Source organism: Gracilinanus agilis, chromosome 3 (assembly GCF_016433145.1).
Source record: "Gracilinanus agilis isolate LMUSP501 chromosome 3, AgileGrace, whole genome shotgun sequence".
In the NCBI taxonomy this organism is placed as follows: Eukaryota; Metazoa; Chordata; class Mammalia; order Didelphimorphia; family Didelphidae; genus Gracilinanus; species Gracilinanus agilis.
In genome coordinates, this window is record NC_058132.1 from 505695414 (window position 1) to 505709425 (window position 14012).

The window sequence follows — 14012 nt, forward strand, 5'->3', positions numbered from 1 at the left end:
CCAAGAAGCATACTATTAGGGTAAATCTACTATTAGAAGGTTGGTGCCCAAACTTTAAAATTTAGGAACTTTCAATTTTGTCCCATCCTGGGACAAGGGGGCATGTACATGTCTACTTCTGCCATATGCTTCTTCAGGAACTCTTTCAGTATCCAATGTCTACCATCTCTCGAGACTGGAAAGTCCACTTTCTCAATACCTTCCTTCACAGGCTGCATGGAGGCACAAACATCTCCAATGTGCCTGTGCCCCAAGGCAATGGTTCCAAGTTCTGAGGGATGAGACAGGTTACCCTCCAGTTGGGACCCTGCTGCATGTTGGTCCAAATTCTAAAAGCCAAAAGGAAGTACAAAAGTACAGACTGGTTTGTCAACTTCCCATTATAGTTCATAGAGAGCCAGATCCTCCTATAATTGTTTGTCTTCCTGAGTCTCAGCCAGCCGATTGCCAAGTTTCCTGTGTCTTTTTAGCAGAGTGACTGTGGGCTTGCGCACACTTGAGGTGACCCTCAACATGCTTTCAAACCAAGGCTCGTGTTCAGTAGTAATCTTAATGAAATTTACTGGTGAAGTCAAACTCATACCAGATCCTCCTCATGTACCCACCCTTCCAATAATATTTCCATTTATGAATAATACCTTTTGGACTTCACAGCAGGGATTTTACTTGACTAACTTGCTTTGTTAAGAACTTAAGGAGTCTAGTAGAGATTTTCAGGAATGGTAAAAGCAGTCTTCAATATAAGGATTAGGGGATGGAAGAACTGAAAGAAATTTTGGAAATCATCAAGTCTGGTCACCTCATCTTGGAAATGAAAACAGTAAGGCTCAGAGAGGCTTAAATGATTTGCACCAGGGGAAATAGTAAAGGAAAAGAGAGAAGCAATGAAGTCAGGTTCATGGCTTCCAAAATCTACAACACTACAACACTCTTTGGCTGTCATGTCACAAGCTAAATGGTCTCTTTAAACATGGACTCCTTGGCATTGCAAAATAAAGCACTGACTTCACAGGTTCTTTGTAGGATAAGGGTAAATAAATTTATAGCAGGAGTAGCTAGGTAGCTGTTATAGGGAAAAATGAGGAAAAACAGGAGCAGAGACAGGGAAGATTCCAGAACTCTGGAGAGTGTCAGTGTGAGTTTCTCCTGTGGACAGTTGATCTCTCTGGATGAGGTTGAGAGTGTGTGTCTGAACTCCTTAGGTGGACTGAGTGGGTTTGACCATTTCTCCCTTTCCATGTGGCTGTCCCTCTGGTTCAACTGTGTTCCTGTTTGTGTATCCAGTTACTACTGATCTACAGAGACTCTTACAGAACTGCTGAAGCCAACTAACTGTCAGTGAGATCCTCTCCCTTTTAAGCCCTTGATCCTGCTTACCTTCCAACCTTTTCCTACTCTAATTACCATCTAAGGGGGGAAATTTGGTTAGTGAGGTATTGTAGGAGCTGGGACCTTTAGGTAGAGTTAGAGTAAATAACAATTTTGTGGAGACAACTACTGGATTTTGGTGGGCGGTTTTAGTTACAACATTTAGTCAGATCATCCCAATCCCCTTCCATTCCCTTCCCTTCCTTTTAATAAACCCTGGTTTACATTATTTTGGGTATCCTGCTAGATTTCTCTTGTTGGCCTTCTCAAACCTGTGTTACTTCTGATAACAGGCTCTAACAACCTATCTAAAACCCTATATCACCAAGCATCTAGTTTATTATTTTTATTTCATAGCACAGGGACTAGAATGCTAGATTTGAGAGTTGTGAGGACCTGGATTCAAATCTGATCTGACACATCCTAGCTGTATAACCCTTGGCAGGTCATTTAACCCCAATTGCCTAACCCTTACTGCTTTTCTGCCTTGGAACCAATATTTAGTATTAATTCTATGCCAGAAGGTAAGGGTTAAAAAAGTTTGCAGCAAAGTTAATGCTAAATAAAAATTCTGAGATAATCCCTCTCAAAATTTTGCATTGTTATGAAATAAAGAAATAATTTTAAAGATTGTGGACCAAGTTTCATAACCTGAATGGTGGATGACACATAATTCATTCACTGAGGGTATAAGGGATTTAAAAAAATGCAAACAAGGATTCTACTCTGACTTTTCCTTAACTCCAATTTAAAATTTTTCTAACTCCTACCTTCTGTCTTAGAATCAAAACTAAAGGCAGAAGAGTGGTAAGGGCTAAGCAATGGGGGTTAAGTGACTTGCCCAGGGTCACAGCAACTTAAAACTTCTATGCCCAGAAATCCTATACTTCATCACATAATGTTTCCTAAGACAGAAAGTTTTTGTTACATTCTCATAACAAGAAGTAGTTTTCCAATCAAGTGATACATTCTGTCATCACCAAAACACTGTATTTTCTCCTGATGTTCAAATTGGGTTTTACATTTCTTCCACTACAGTCCTTTTTGCCCTTCTCAAAGTATCACATGCACAGCTTGGGTAACAGAGAAGCTGGTGAGTGGGGTAAATTTTAGATAGACTTCAAAGAGGCTGTTTAGTTATAAGAATGACAATCATATACAACACGTGCAGAGTCCTCTATAGTTTACATGAGTATCTCCCAATAATTCTCCTCATTTCTGTTAGCTTGCCATAGACTTAGAAAAGCCTATTCAGTTATAATAGTGATAATTACATTCAACATGAGTATAGCTCTCTATAGTTTATGTCAACATCTCCGAACAATTCTGCCAAGATACATAAAGCAGACTGTGTCAATGCTATTAGCTCCATTTTATATATGAGGAAGAAAGGTACTTACTTGCCTAAGATCATACATCTAGTGAGATTTGAAATCACTATAGTCACTCACTCCAAACTCATATCTTTCTACCACACTATGGTTGCCATCTGCTTGCTTGTTTATTCAGTCATTCGTTTTATTTCTCGTGGCACTATGGGGTATGGCCATAAAAAGAATGAACAAACATATTATAAACTTAAACATCCCAATAAGTACTGTCTTATAAATTGCTGTGTGGTCTAGGGAGACATCACATCCTTCTGAAACCCAGATGAGGAACTCATCACCTTTCACGGCAGCCCAATCAATTCACTAGGCATTGTGATAGAGAGTAAAGCTCAACTTGGGAGTCTACTGACCAAGAGATGTATGGATAGACTTCACTGAAATAAAAATGAAATTTTTTCCTAAGTTTCCTTTCAAGATAATTGATTTTCTTTGTAATCCCATGCTTTTTATTCTATGAATTTAAAAACCTTCTGAAAAAGGGTTCTTAGGACTCAGGAGTCCATTTTATTGGAGATCCTATTGCTCGGTTTTGAAAGTTGATCTAAGTCACCATCAAAGGCTGTAAATGGTAGAGAAGTCTATCACCTCTGACAGGAGATGGGTTGTGTGTTTCATCAATGGTTGTCTGGGATCATGGTGGTCTTGGATCCATGTTGGTTATTGTGCTCATCTAGAGGCATTTTTTAAAAAGGAACTTAGTAGTTGTACCACTGAAATGTATTTCTACCTATGGTGAGCCATTTGAAGGAGTCAGCATTCACCAGGACATATAAGACTTGGAATATGTTGTTTAAAAAGTCTCATTACTTTTCAGTGGCATCTTATACTGACCTACTAAAAATCTCCCTATATTTTAAGCCACTTTTCTGAATCACACACAGGTTCCAGCCATCCTGAATCCTTTGTTGTTGTTGTTCAGTCATTTCAGTCACATATGGCTATCTGTGATCTCGTTTTGGGGTTTTCATGGCAAAGATCCTGGAATGGTTGGGCAATTCCTTCTCTAGATCACTTTACAGATGAGGAACTAAGATGAGTCTTCCTGATTACAAGCCCAACACTCAATCCATTGCTCCACCTAGCTACCCCTCTGACGGACCACTACTTTTACACTGATTGTGACATATAGCACATCTCTCCATATAAAAGGAAAGTCTATGATATTCCAAGCAACTAATTAAATGCCTATGTACAAAGAAGGGTGCTTATTGGAAGTCACATTTAGATAAGGCATTCATTATTGCTATATTCTTTTCTCCCAACAAGAAAAGGATTCTCATTGTATAATGAAATCATTATGTCCTTACACTCTCATGATCTTGGTCACAGAAGAACACTACAAAGCAGGGCTAACCTAAGGAATTAAATTTTATGTCTCTGGGCAAAGTCATTTGTATTTCATCTTATCTGTCCAGAAACAAATCTCAGAGATGAATTAACTAGAAGAATGGGACTCCCTAGGGAGATTAAAAAATTATAGACAAGCACATTTAATAGTTCTTGTCTACACTCTAGAACCTGACACCTCTCTGTGGAAATGACAGTCTGAAAGATTGGATTCTATTATTTAAAAAGAATAAGGAATTTTAGGGTACATACTTTATAAACAGGGAGAAGACATATACACGATGGTGGAGAATGGAGAGAACCATAGCATAGCTTTCAAATCTCATAGACCAAAGAAATTTCTAGATGAAAATTGCATAGAAAAATAATAAAAAGGGGGCAGCTTGGTAGCTCAGTGGATTGAAAGCCAAGTCTACAGATGGGAGGCCGTAGGCTCAAATCTGGCCTCAGACACATCCTAGCTGTGTGGCCCTGGGCAAGTCACTTAACCTCCATTACCTAACTCTTACCACTCTTTTGTCTTGGAACTAATACCCAGGTTTGATTCTAAGGTGGAAAGAAAAGTTTTTTTTTTAATAATAATATGACAATAGTGCCAATAATATTCACAGATGGCTCTGACTGGAATTAATGGATCAAGTTTCAAATCCTAATTCTGCTTTTAACTTCCTTTCCCTTTCAGTTCTAAATCCTATACAACCTCATGACCACCTAACCTACAAGTGGGCTGGCAATGGTTAGCAAGATTAGGGAAGCTGCCCAATTGTGCTAGGTAGTAATATTTGTAACCTATAGCTCAGATCATATAGTTCCACAGCTCAAAAGCCTTTGGAAACATCTTAGTCTAGTAGTCAAGGTTCATCTTGGCTGACTCCTCTCTCGTTTACAATCTCATCTCTCATTATTCCTCAGCCTACATTGTGTGTTCTAACCATATTGTGCTCCTTGTCTTTATGGCCAGAATATCCTTCATTCCTCCATCACAGGCTACTGAAACCCCACCTATACTTAAGACTTCACCTCTACAAAGCCTGCCTGGCAAATAATGGGTGGCCAATGAGGGTTTGCTCATTGACTGACTCTTGAATCCCTCTATCCCAAAGTAATCAGTCTTTACCTCCTCTTAACCTGATGTACCTTGTCTGTACTTTGCATCCTAATTATTTATGGGCCATTTTAAGATCTTATTTTTGTGCTTTCCTTGGAGCCCTGAGACTCAGTAAAGGCAGCGCTTAATAAGTATTTGTTGCATAAAAATGAAATTAAGGTAGTAATGGTGGCAGAATTTGCCCACAAAGAGGATCACATTGGATTACTCTTACTGGGACAAGATGTGACCGTTATAGTGTTGAATAAGACATCGTTTCTTAAAACATTTTAGATTCACATGGAAAGGGAATTTATTTTATATATAGATATGCATATAAACATATATGTACATATGTATACATATAATATACATGTGTTTAGCTACCTATATAACCTTACCTTCTGTCTTAGAATCAATACTATTGGTTCCAAGGCAGAAGAAAGGTAAGGGTTAGGCAACTGAGATTAAGTGACTTGCCCAGGGTCCAATAGCTATGAAATGCATTTTTCCTGACTTGAACCCAGGGCCCAGGACTCTAGGTATGGTTCTCAATCCACTGAGCCACCTCGCTGCTCCAACACATTGCTACTTAAAACATTTTGAAGACACACAAGGAAAGGAAACTTACTATATTTGGTTCTTAATAATGGTCAGGAATTGGGGAGTATCCATGGGTCAGTCACCTTGAAACATCTGTCGCAGTAACAAAAAGCAGATGCTCAATAAATATTCATGGGCTGATGACCTAAAGGCTGATTGAAAATATACCTAATTAGAAGCTTAGGGGAAAAAAATGTCCGCTGTAGATTAAATAGATATGGAACTAGACTGGAGAACCCTTGTCACTGGAAGGAAAGTGGGGGGGGGTGTGTGCACACATAAAAATATTTTATGTTATTCATAGAAAAAATGCCAGTGCTTGGCACATAATAAGCATTTATTAAAATTCATTCTATATTAGTATATTTTATTTTTTTAAACCCTTACCTTCCATTTTAGAATCAATATTGCATATTGATTGCAAATCAGAATGGAAACTGGATTCACGTGACTTGCCCAGGGTCTCACAGCTAGGAAGTGTTTGGGGTCGCATTTGAACCTCGGACGTCCCATCTCCCATATCTAGCTCTCAATCCACTGAGCCACCTAGTTGCCCCACTTAGTATCAATTCTGAGAAAAAGTGGCAACTGGGGATCAAATGACTTGCCAAGAGATGATAACATTAATATATATGATTAATCCTCCCCCCACCAACTATACTCTCTCTCATTTTCTATTGTTTTGTCATTTACAGAGATTAGTGGATTGTCTGAATACTAATTAAGGTATTCTCATCTCTAAGCAAGTAAATCACATTTGTACCCCAGTCCTCCCATCTCAAGGTCTGACTCTCTATCCACTGTGTTAGAGAGCTGTCCCTTAGATTAGCTTAAAAAAAAATCGTGGGGGCAGCTGGGTAGCTCAGTGGATTGAGAGCCATACCTAAAGACAGGAGGTCCTAGGTTCAAATCTGGCCTCAGACACTTCCTAGCTGTGTGACCCTGGGCAAGTCACTTGGCCCCCATTGCCTAGCCCTTACTACTCTTCTACCTTGGAGTCAATAAATAGTATTGACTCCAAGACGGAAGGTAAGGGTAAAAAAAAATCCTTACATTCAATCTCAGAATTAACACTTGTGTATATTGGTCCCAAGGCAGAAGAGAGGTAAGGGCTAGGCAATGGGGGTTAAGTGACTTGCCCAGGATCACACAGCTAGGAAGGATTGGAGGTCAGATTGGAACCCAGGACCTCCTATGTCCTGACCTGACTCTCAATCCACTGAGCCTCCTAGCTGCCTCCCAGGTTCACTTTTAATAAATCACATTTAAAGAAAACACCAGGACTTGATATATCTGCACAGAAAGTAGGCATAACATAAGACTGCAATTTTCACAGCTCTAGTTGAGTTGTGCTAACTGCCCTTACAAAGGGCACTGTGCTGAAGACTGGTCAGATGCCAATGTGCCTCATTTATAATAACCGCAACCGTAATAATAATAACATTGGGATAAGATTTATTATGCATCAGGCACTGTGCTTCACACTTTACAATTATCTCGTCTGATCCTCACAACAAACCTGGGAGGAAGTTGCTATTATTATCTCCATATTGCAACTAGAGAAACAGTGGAAAACAGGAAGAAAACCTGGATATCACAGATCTCCAAGTCTTACCCAAGCATATCAGCAACTGCTTTAAAATTTAAAGTCTTAAAAAATTGCTTGGACCCTGGAGAAGTTAGGTGACTTGGACAAGGTCAACCTAGCCAGAATGTGTGAGAGGCAAGACTTGAACCCAGGTGCTCCTGATTTTGAGTCAAGATCTCTATCCTCTATGATTACTTACCATTGATACATGTGATTAAATATTTTCCCCTCTGTCTTTTATACTCTCTCATTTTCTATTGTTTTTTCATTGACAGAGATAGAAACTAGTGGATTAGTACCCTTCGGATTGTCTGCATACTAATTCTCAACTCTAGACCAATTTATTTCTGAAAGGGTCTACTTTTTAATTTAAATTTTTGTCTTTTTCTGTTTGGATTCTTTTCCATTAACCAACAATATCCTTTGAAGATATTACAGTTTGTCTCAACAGTACTGGTCCTTTGCTGCTTTCTGCTCTGGACCTCAAAGGGCCCACATATGTGTTGTAAGACTTTCTTCTAAGTTTTTGCCTGTAGAGGACAGCTAGGTGGTACAGTGGCTAGAGCAGCCTAGAGTCAGGAAGACTTATCTTCCTTAATTCAAATCTATCCTCAGATGCTTATGGCTGGGTGACTTTGGGCAAGCCAATTAACCTTATTTGTCTCAGTTTCCTTATCTGTAAAATGAGGTGGAGAAGAAAATGGCAAACCTCTCCAGTGTCTTTGCCAAGAAAACCCCAAATGAGACCACAAAGATTTAGACAAGACTGAAATGGCTGAAGAACAAAAATCACTTAAAAGCAGTATGAATAAAGGCAGATTCCCTAGAAAGAGGAATATTCAGCAAGAACATTTAAAACTTAGGAGAGCTCTATAGATGAGGGAAGGAGAGTGAGCCCCCATGTGCTCTAGCTGGGGGTGAAAATTGGGATCGATTGTCTCAGAGGTATGAACATGACAAGAGATGAAGAATCTTATTCTGTTAGCAAGAGCTGGATTAAGATCCGGGCAAAAATGGGAGATCCTCACTGTAACCTCAGATACTTCCTCCCTGTGTCACCCTGGGCAAGTCACTTAACCTATCCCTTACCACTCTTCTGCGTTGGACATGATCCACAGTAGTGATTCAAGGATGAAAAGTAAGGGTTTTAAAAATATAGAAAAAGAAAAATAAATACAGTAACAGTCAGAATGTGATAAAAGAGAGCAGCTGAAACAATTACATCTCAGCCCTCAATCCTCTATCAGTGACAGGAAAGGATAGTTTTCTAATTTACTCTTGGCAGATGGACCAATCCAGAAAAAACAGCAATACGTATCAACTATCTATCAGAGCTGTTGGTGGAAGACATTCTCTTTGCGTTCTGCTAATGAAGGGCGTTCAAAACCTCATTGCAGGAAAATTTTCCCAGAGGCTGGGAAACAAGAAATCATAACATGACCGACTCCTTGTAAACAAGAGCAGCAGCGTCACAATGGAGGCTGCAGGTCTCTACTAGTTACATCAATCTAATGTCTACTATGTGGGATGGAAGAGGGGGAGGAAGAGAAGCTAGGAGAGCGATCAGGTTCCAGTCCAAGGGGACAACAATGGAAAAGCATCCTTGAGGAAAGAAAACCAATATTACAAGTACTTTCCCTCCAGTGGATCTGAATCAGGAACTAAGACTTGTGGAATTATTAAATATGTGGAATTATTCCCCACCCCCCTCTCATTTATCTTTTAGTCTCCAAATGTTGAGCCCTATATTGAATCCTTTTATGGGTTAAAAAACAGGCAGTGTGGTACAGTGGGAAAAAAAAACCAAAACATTGAGATGGGGAGCTTACGGACCCAGGTTTAAAACACATCCTTTCCTTCTCCTGAGTCTAGGGTCTATGCTTCTGCCCTGAGATGCTCAACTCTGGAATGAGGTGGGCCATAGCGGTGGGAATTTCTGTCATTCTCCTCATGAGGAAGAATATTCTTCTTCCTCTTCCTTTTCCTCCTTCTTTTCCTCTCCCACTTCCTTCCTCTTCTCCCTCCCCCCTCTCTCCTTCCTCTTCTTTTCCCTCCTCCTCTCCTTCCTCTTCTTTTCCCTCTCCTGTCTCTCCCTTCCCCTCTCTCTTCCCTTATCCCTAATCCTATTCCTCCTGATCTTCTCTAGAGGACCAGACTCATAGCCTTAACCAGTATAAGAGATGGCCTCTGCAATGGCCTTTTGTTAGGTCCCATGTGGGATCCTATTCCTTCTGGCTTTTAATCAAAGATCCAAAGAACCAGGAGGGGCTTTAGTGAGCCTGGAGTATCATTCTATTATTTCATAGTAGAGGAATCAGATCCTAAAAAGGGAACTAACTTGCCCAGGGTGACTCGGTGGGTCAGAAGATGATGAAGAACTAGGACCAATGTCTCCTAACTCCAGGTCTGGTGTCTGCATAACACCTACGTTAATAGAATATTTTGCCCAGTAAACATCTACCAGGGGGAGGGAGAAGAGAGAGAGAGAGAGAGAGAGAGAGAGAGAGAGAGAGAGAGAGACAGACAGACAGACAGACAGACAGACAGACAGACAGACAGAGACAGAGAGGCAGAGACAGAGACACACAGAGACAGAGAGGCAGAGACAGAGACACACAGAGACAGAGAGGCAGAGACAGAGAGACAGAGACAGAGACAGAGACAGAGAGAGAGTGCGTGAGAGCACACCTTGCTTACTTAGTCCCTGACCCTGGGTAAGTCAATTCTTTTGGCCTCTGTTTAAAAAGGTTAGAATTGTTCGTTTATACAGGTACAAGGAGTCTTGAGAAGAACCTTTTCCCTTCAATATACACTCTGCCCTATCCTTCAAGGCTTAGCTTATGTGTCACCTCCAAGAAGCCTTCCATGATCACCCCATGTGAAGTGATCTCTCCCTCCTTTAATTTCAAATCTCAGTCTGTTCTCCTTTACAATGTCATTGTATCCTACTTATTTCTGTAAAGGAAGTATCCTTTTAGACTGAATTCTTGGAAGGCAGAGGTGTGATAGTAGGCACTTAATAAATGTTTAAGTCAAATGAAAAAAAAATCCCCCAAAACCACCTTATTTAGGTTATTTAACCTCTCTGGGCCTCATTTTTTTAAATCTTTAAAGTGGAGGGAGAGCTAGACACGATGTCCACTGAAATCCCTGCCTAAAGGGGGATAATCAATAGAGCACTAGACCTGAAATAAGGAAGACTTAAGTTTAAATCTCATGTCAGAAACTTACTGTGGGATGCTGAGCAAGTAATTTAACCTCTGTCTGCCTCAGATTCCTCACCTATAAAATAGGGATCATGTAATCCCAACCACCAGTTTTGCACCTCCATCTGTTTGTTGGACATGTCAAACTAAGTGCCCTGTAAACATCTTAATCTCGATATGTCCCAAATAGAACTCAGTATCTTGCCCTCAAACCCTTCCCTCTTTTTGATTTCTCTGTCATAGTTGAACATATGATCATCCTCCCAGTTACTCAGATTCAAAACCTTAATTTCTTTCTCGACTCAACACTTATCTCTCATGCTCAATATCTAATCTGTTACAGGTCCTGTTGATTTTTATTTTTCATCTTCCTGAGTTCAAATCCAGTTTCAGACACTTACTAGTTGGGTGACCCTGGGCAAATCACTTCATCCTGTTGCCTCAGTTTCTTCCTCTGTAAAATGAGTTGGAGAAAAGAAATGGCAAACCACTCCAGTATCTTTGCCAAGAAAATCCCAGATAGGGCCATGAAGTGTCAGCCAGCACTGAAAATGACTGAACAAAATATTTCTTATATGACATTACCCTTCTCTCCTCTGACTGCCATCACCCTAGTGGAGGCCATCACACATGGACTACTCCAATAGCCTGCTGGTTGGCTGCCCTACCTCAAAAGTCTCTCCTCACTCCAAATCATCCTCCACTCAAATGTGAAATTAATTTCTGAGTCTCATATCTGTCCATGTCATCCCCGCTTTGAGTAATCCCCAGAGGCTCCCTTTAAACCTGAAGTTCAAAGATAAGCTCCTTTGTCAGGTTTCTAAAGCCCTTCCTAACCTGGCCCCTTCCTTCCTTTCCTCTTTTTATATCTTATTCCTCCCCACACACTGCTTTCTGGGACAATCTAGTGACAATGGCCTCCTTGCAGTTCTTAGAACAAAACGCTCTATCTTCCAGCTGAGGACATTTTCACTGGCTGTCCTACATGGTTAGAAGTCTCTTCCTCCTCATCTCTCCCTCTTGGCTTCCCTGAAGTCACAACTAAAGTCCTTTCTTCTCCCAGAAGACTTACTCCAATCCTCCTCGGGCTGGTACTACCCTTGTTTTGATGATCTCCAATTTATTCTGCCTATATATTGTTTGTATATAATTCTTTGCACATTATTTCCACCCATTAGACCAAGATATTCTGGGGAGCAGGAATTGTATTTTTTTTAAACCTTTACCTTCCATTTTAGAATCAATATTGTGTACTGATTCTAAAGCAGAAGAGTTGTAAGAGCTAGGCAATGAGGGTTAAGTGACTAGCTCAAGATCATACAGCTAGGAAATATCTGAGGTCAGATTGGAGCCCTCTTGCCTCCAGGTCTTGCTCGATATCCACTAAGCCCCCTAGCTGTCTCCAGGGACTGCCTTTTGCCTCTCTTTATATTATCACCATTTAGCTTAGTGTCTGGCAAAGAGTAGACACTGAATACATGTTGACTCATGATAGAATGCACTTCCCACGGTTCTTAGGAGGATAAGATGACATAATATTTGCAAAGTGCTATGCAAATCTCAAAGTGCTATATATTATTATTAATACATTATTATTAATTATTATTTTTAATAATATCTAAGATCCTGTTGTCTTTGCTTAGTTAAATCTGGGTCCCACTAACAGAAAGGTTCAGAAGCATAAGAAATGAGGAGTTATGGGGACTTAACACATAATCTAGGTTAAAATAGAACTGAGGGGCAGCTCTGTAGCCCAGGGGATGGAGCACCAGGCCTGGAGTCTAGAGGACTTGGGGTCAAATATGACCTCAGACACTTCCTAGCTATGTGACCGTGGGCAAGTCACTTAACCTCAACTACCTACTCCCTGTCGCTCTTGTGTCTTAGAATCTATACTAAGATAGAAGGTAAGAGTATTAAATAAAATTTTTAAATGACAGAACTGAAAAAACCAATTGGACCATTACTTTAACCCTATGTCCCTCTTCCTTTCTTTTTTCCTTTTTGAGGCAGCTAGGCAGCAAAGTAGGTACAGCTCTGGAGCTGGAGTCAGGCAATTACTAGCTGTGTGACCCTAGACAAGTCAATAGCTTCCATTGGTATCAGATTCCTGAAATGAGGATAATAATAGTAGCTACCTTGCAGGGTTGTTCTGAGGATTGAATGAGATATCTGTAAAGTGCTCAGCACAGTAGCTGGCACATAGTAGGCCCCAAGTAAATGTTTATTCCTCTCCTAATCACCCTGAACTTTTAGCAGCACCTTCTGTGGTATACATTCTGGCCAGTTTCCTCTCCTCTGCGTTTTGTTCCCATTACCACCAATCCACTGGGCAAAGTTTTTTCCTACCACCTCAACTCAAACCAATACATGCCACCCTTAGCAAAATAGAGTTTGCTCTTTTCCCCAGTCCCTATAACAGAACTTAATCAGAGTATAATGAAGGTTTGATTGCTTCCTTTCACAAATTTCAACAGTGAGCACATTTTTCATCAATACAAATTCTAGTTTCATAGACTAAAGAATAGGCTCAACAGGAACCGAGGAGGTCTGGGGAGTGGATATTCATAAACTAGGTTGTTAGAACTGGAAGAACAAATAGTCCAAGTATCTTAACCCCATAGCTAAAGTCAAAAGTCAGTCAATAAACATTGCTAAGCACCTACTATGTGGCAGGCAGAGTGTTAAACACTAAGGATACCCAGAAAGAAAGGCACAAGACTTTTTCTGCTCTCCTGGAACTCACAATCTAGATAGGCGATCCCTCTGTGCCTCCCATCTCCCATTTGGCCACCCCGTCACCAACATGGGCTTTCTACACTTACCAGACAGGTAAGCAAATTGCTTTTTCAATTGGTCTTCAATATCAGCAGCACAGAGGGGAACGATATCCTGGTGCATGATTTCATCTGAAGAGAAAAGAGAAAATACACACACGCTGTCATTTAATGGAAAACTTTACCTCATCCTCTATAAAATGCCAAGTCCGGATTAGCCAACCACACACAGAGCTGTGCATGTCTAAAAACACCTAAGGGTGAGTTGTCACGTGTCTGGAAAAAAGGAATTCCAGTTTCCAGCTCAGGGAAACTTTTGTCTATGGATGATCAGAAGCTACAACCCTGGCATATTCCCAAGGCTTTAACAACTGCATGGGTTATATATAAGAGGAATCATAGCCTTGATAGACTTCAGGACCCTTATCCCTACTCCAGCAAAGGGAAAGACTTCCTATGAATATATTCATATTCTCTCTGTCTCTCTCCGCCTTTCTCTATCTCTCTTTTTCTCCCTTCTCCCTCCCTCCCTTTCTCCTCCTCTCTGTCTCTCTCGGCCTTTCTCGGTCTCTCTTTTTCTCCCTTCTCCCTCCCTCTTTCTCTGTCTCTCTATCTCTGTTTGTCTCTCTCCCTTCTCCCTCCCTC

The 14012-nt window shown here is 40.6% G+C and overlaps 1 protein-coding gene across 4 annotated transcripts in view; it reads right to left on the reverse strand.

Annotated features, from left to right (window-relative positions):
* MCF2L (MCF.2 cell line derived transforming sequence like) overlaps window positions 1–14012 on the reverse strand; it is a 285276-nt gene that overhangs the window by 153377 nt on the left and 117887 nt on the right. For all 4 annotated transcript variants that reach the window (XM_044670522.1, XM_044670521.1, XM_044670520.1 and 1 more), the window contains exon 2: window positions 13416–13499. In XM_044670522.1, the coding sequence (XP_044526457.1) occupies window positions 13416–13499 (84 nt within the window). The remainder of the gene's footprint in view (window positions 1–13415; window positions 13500–14012) is intronic.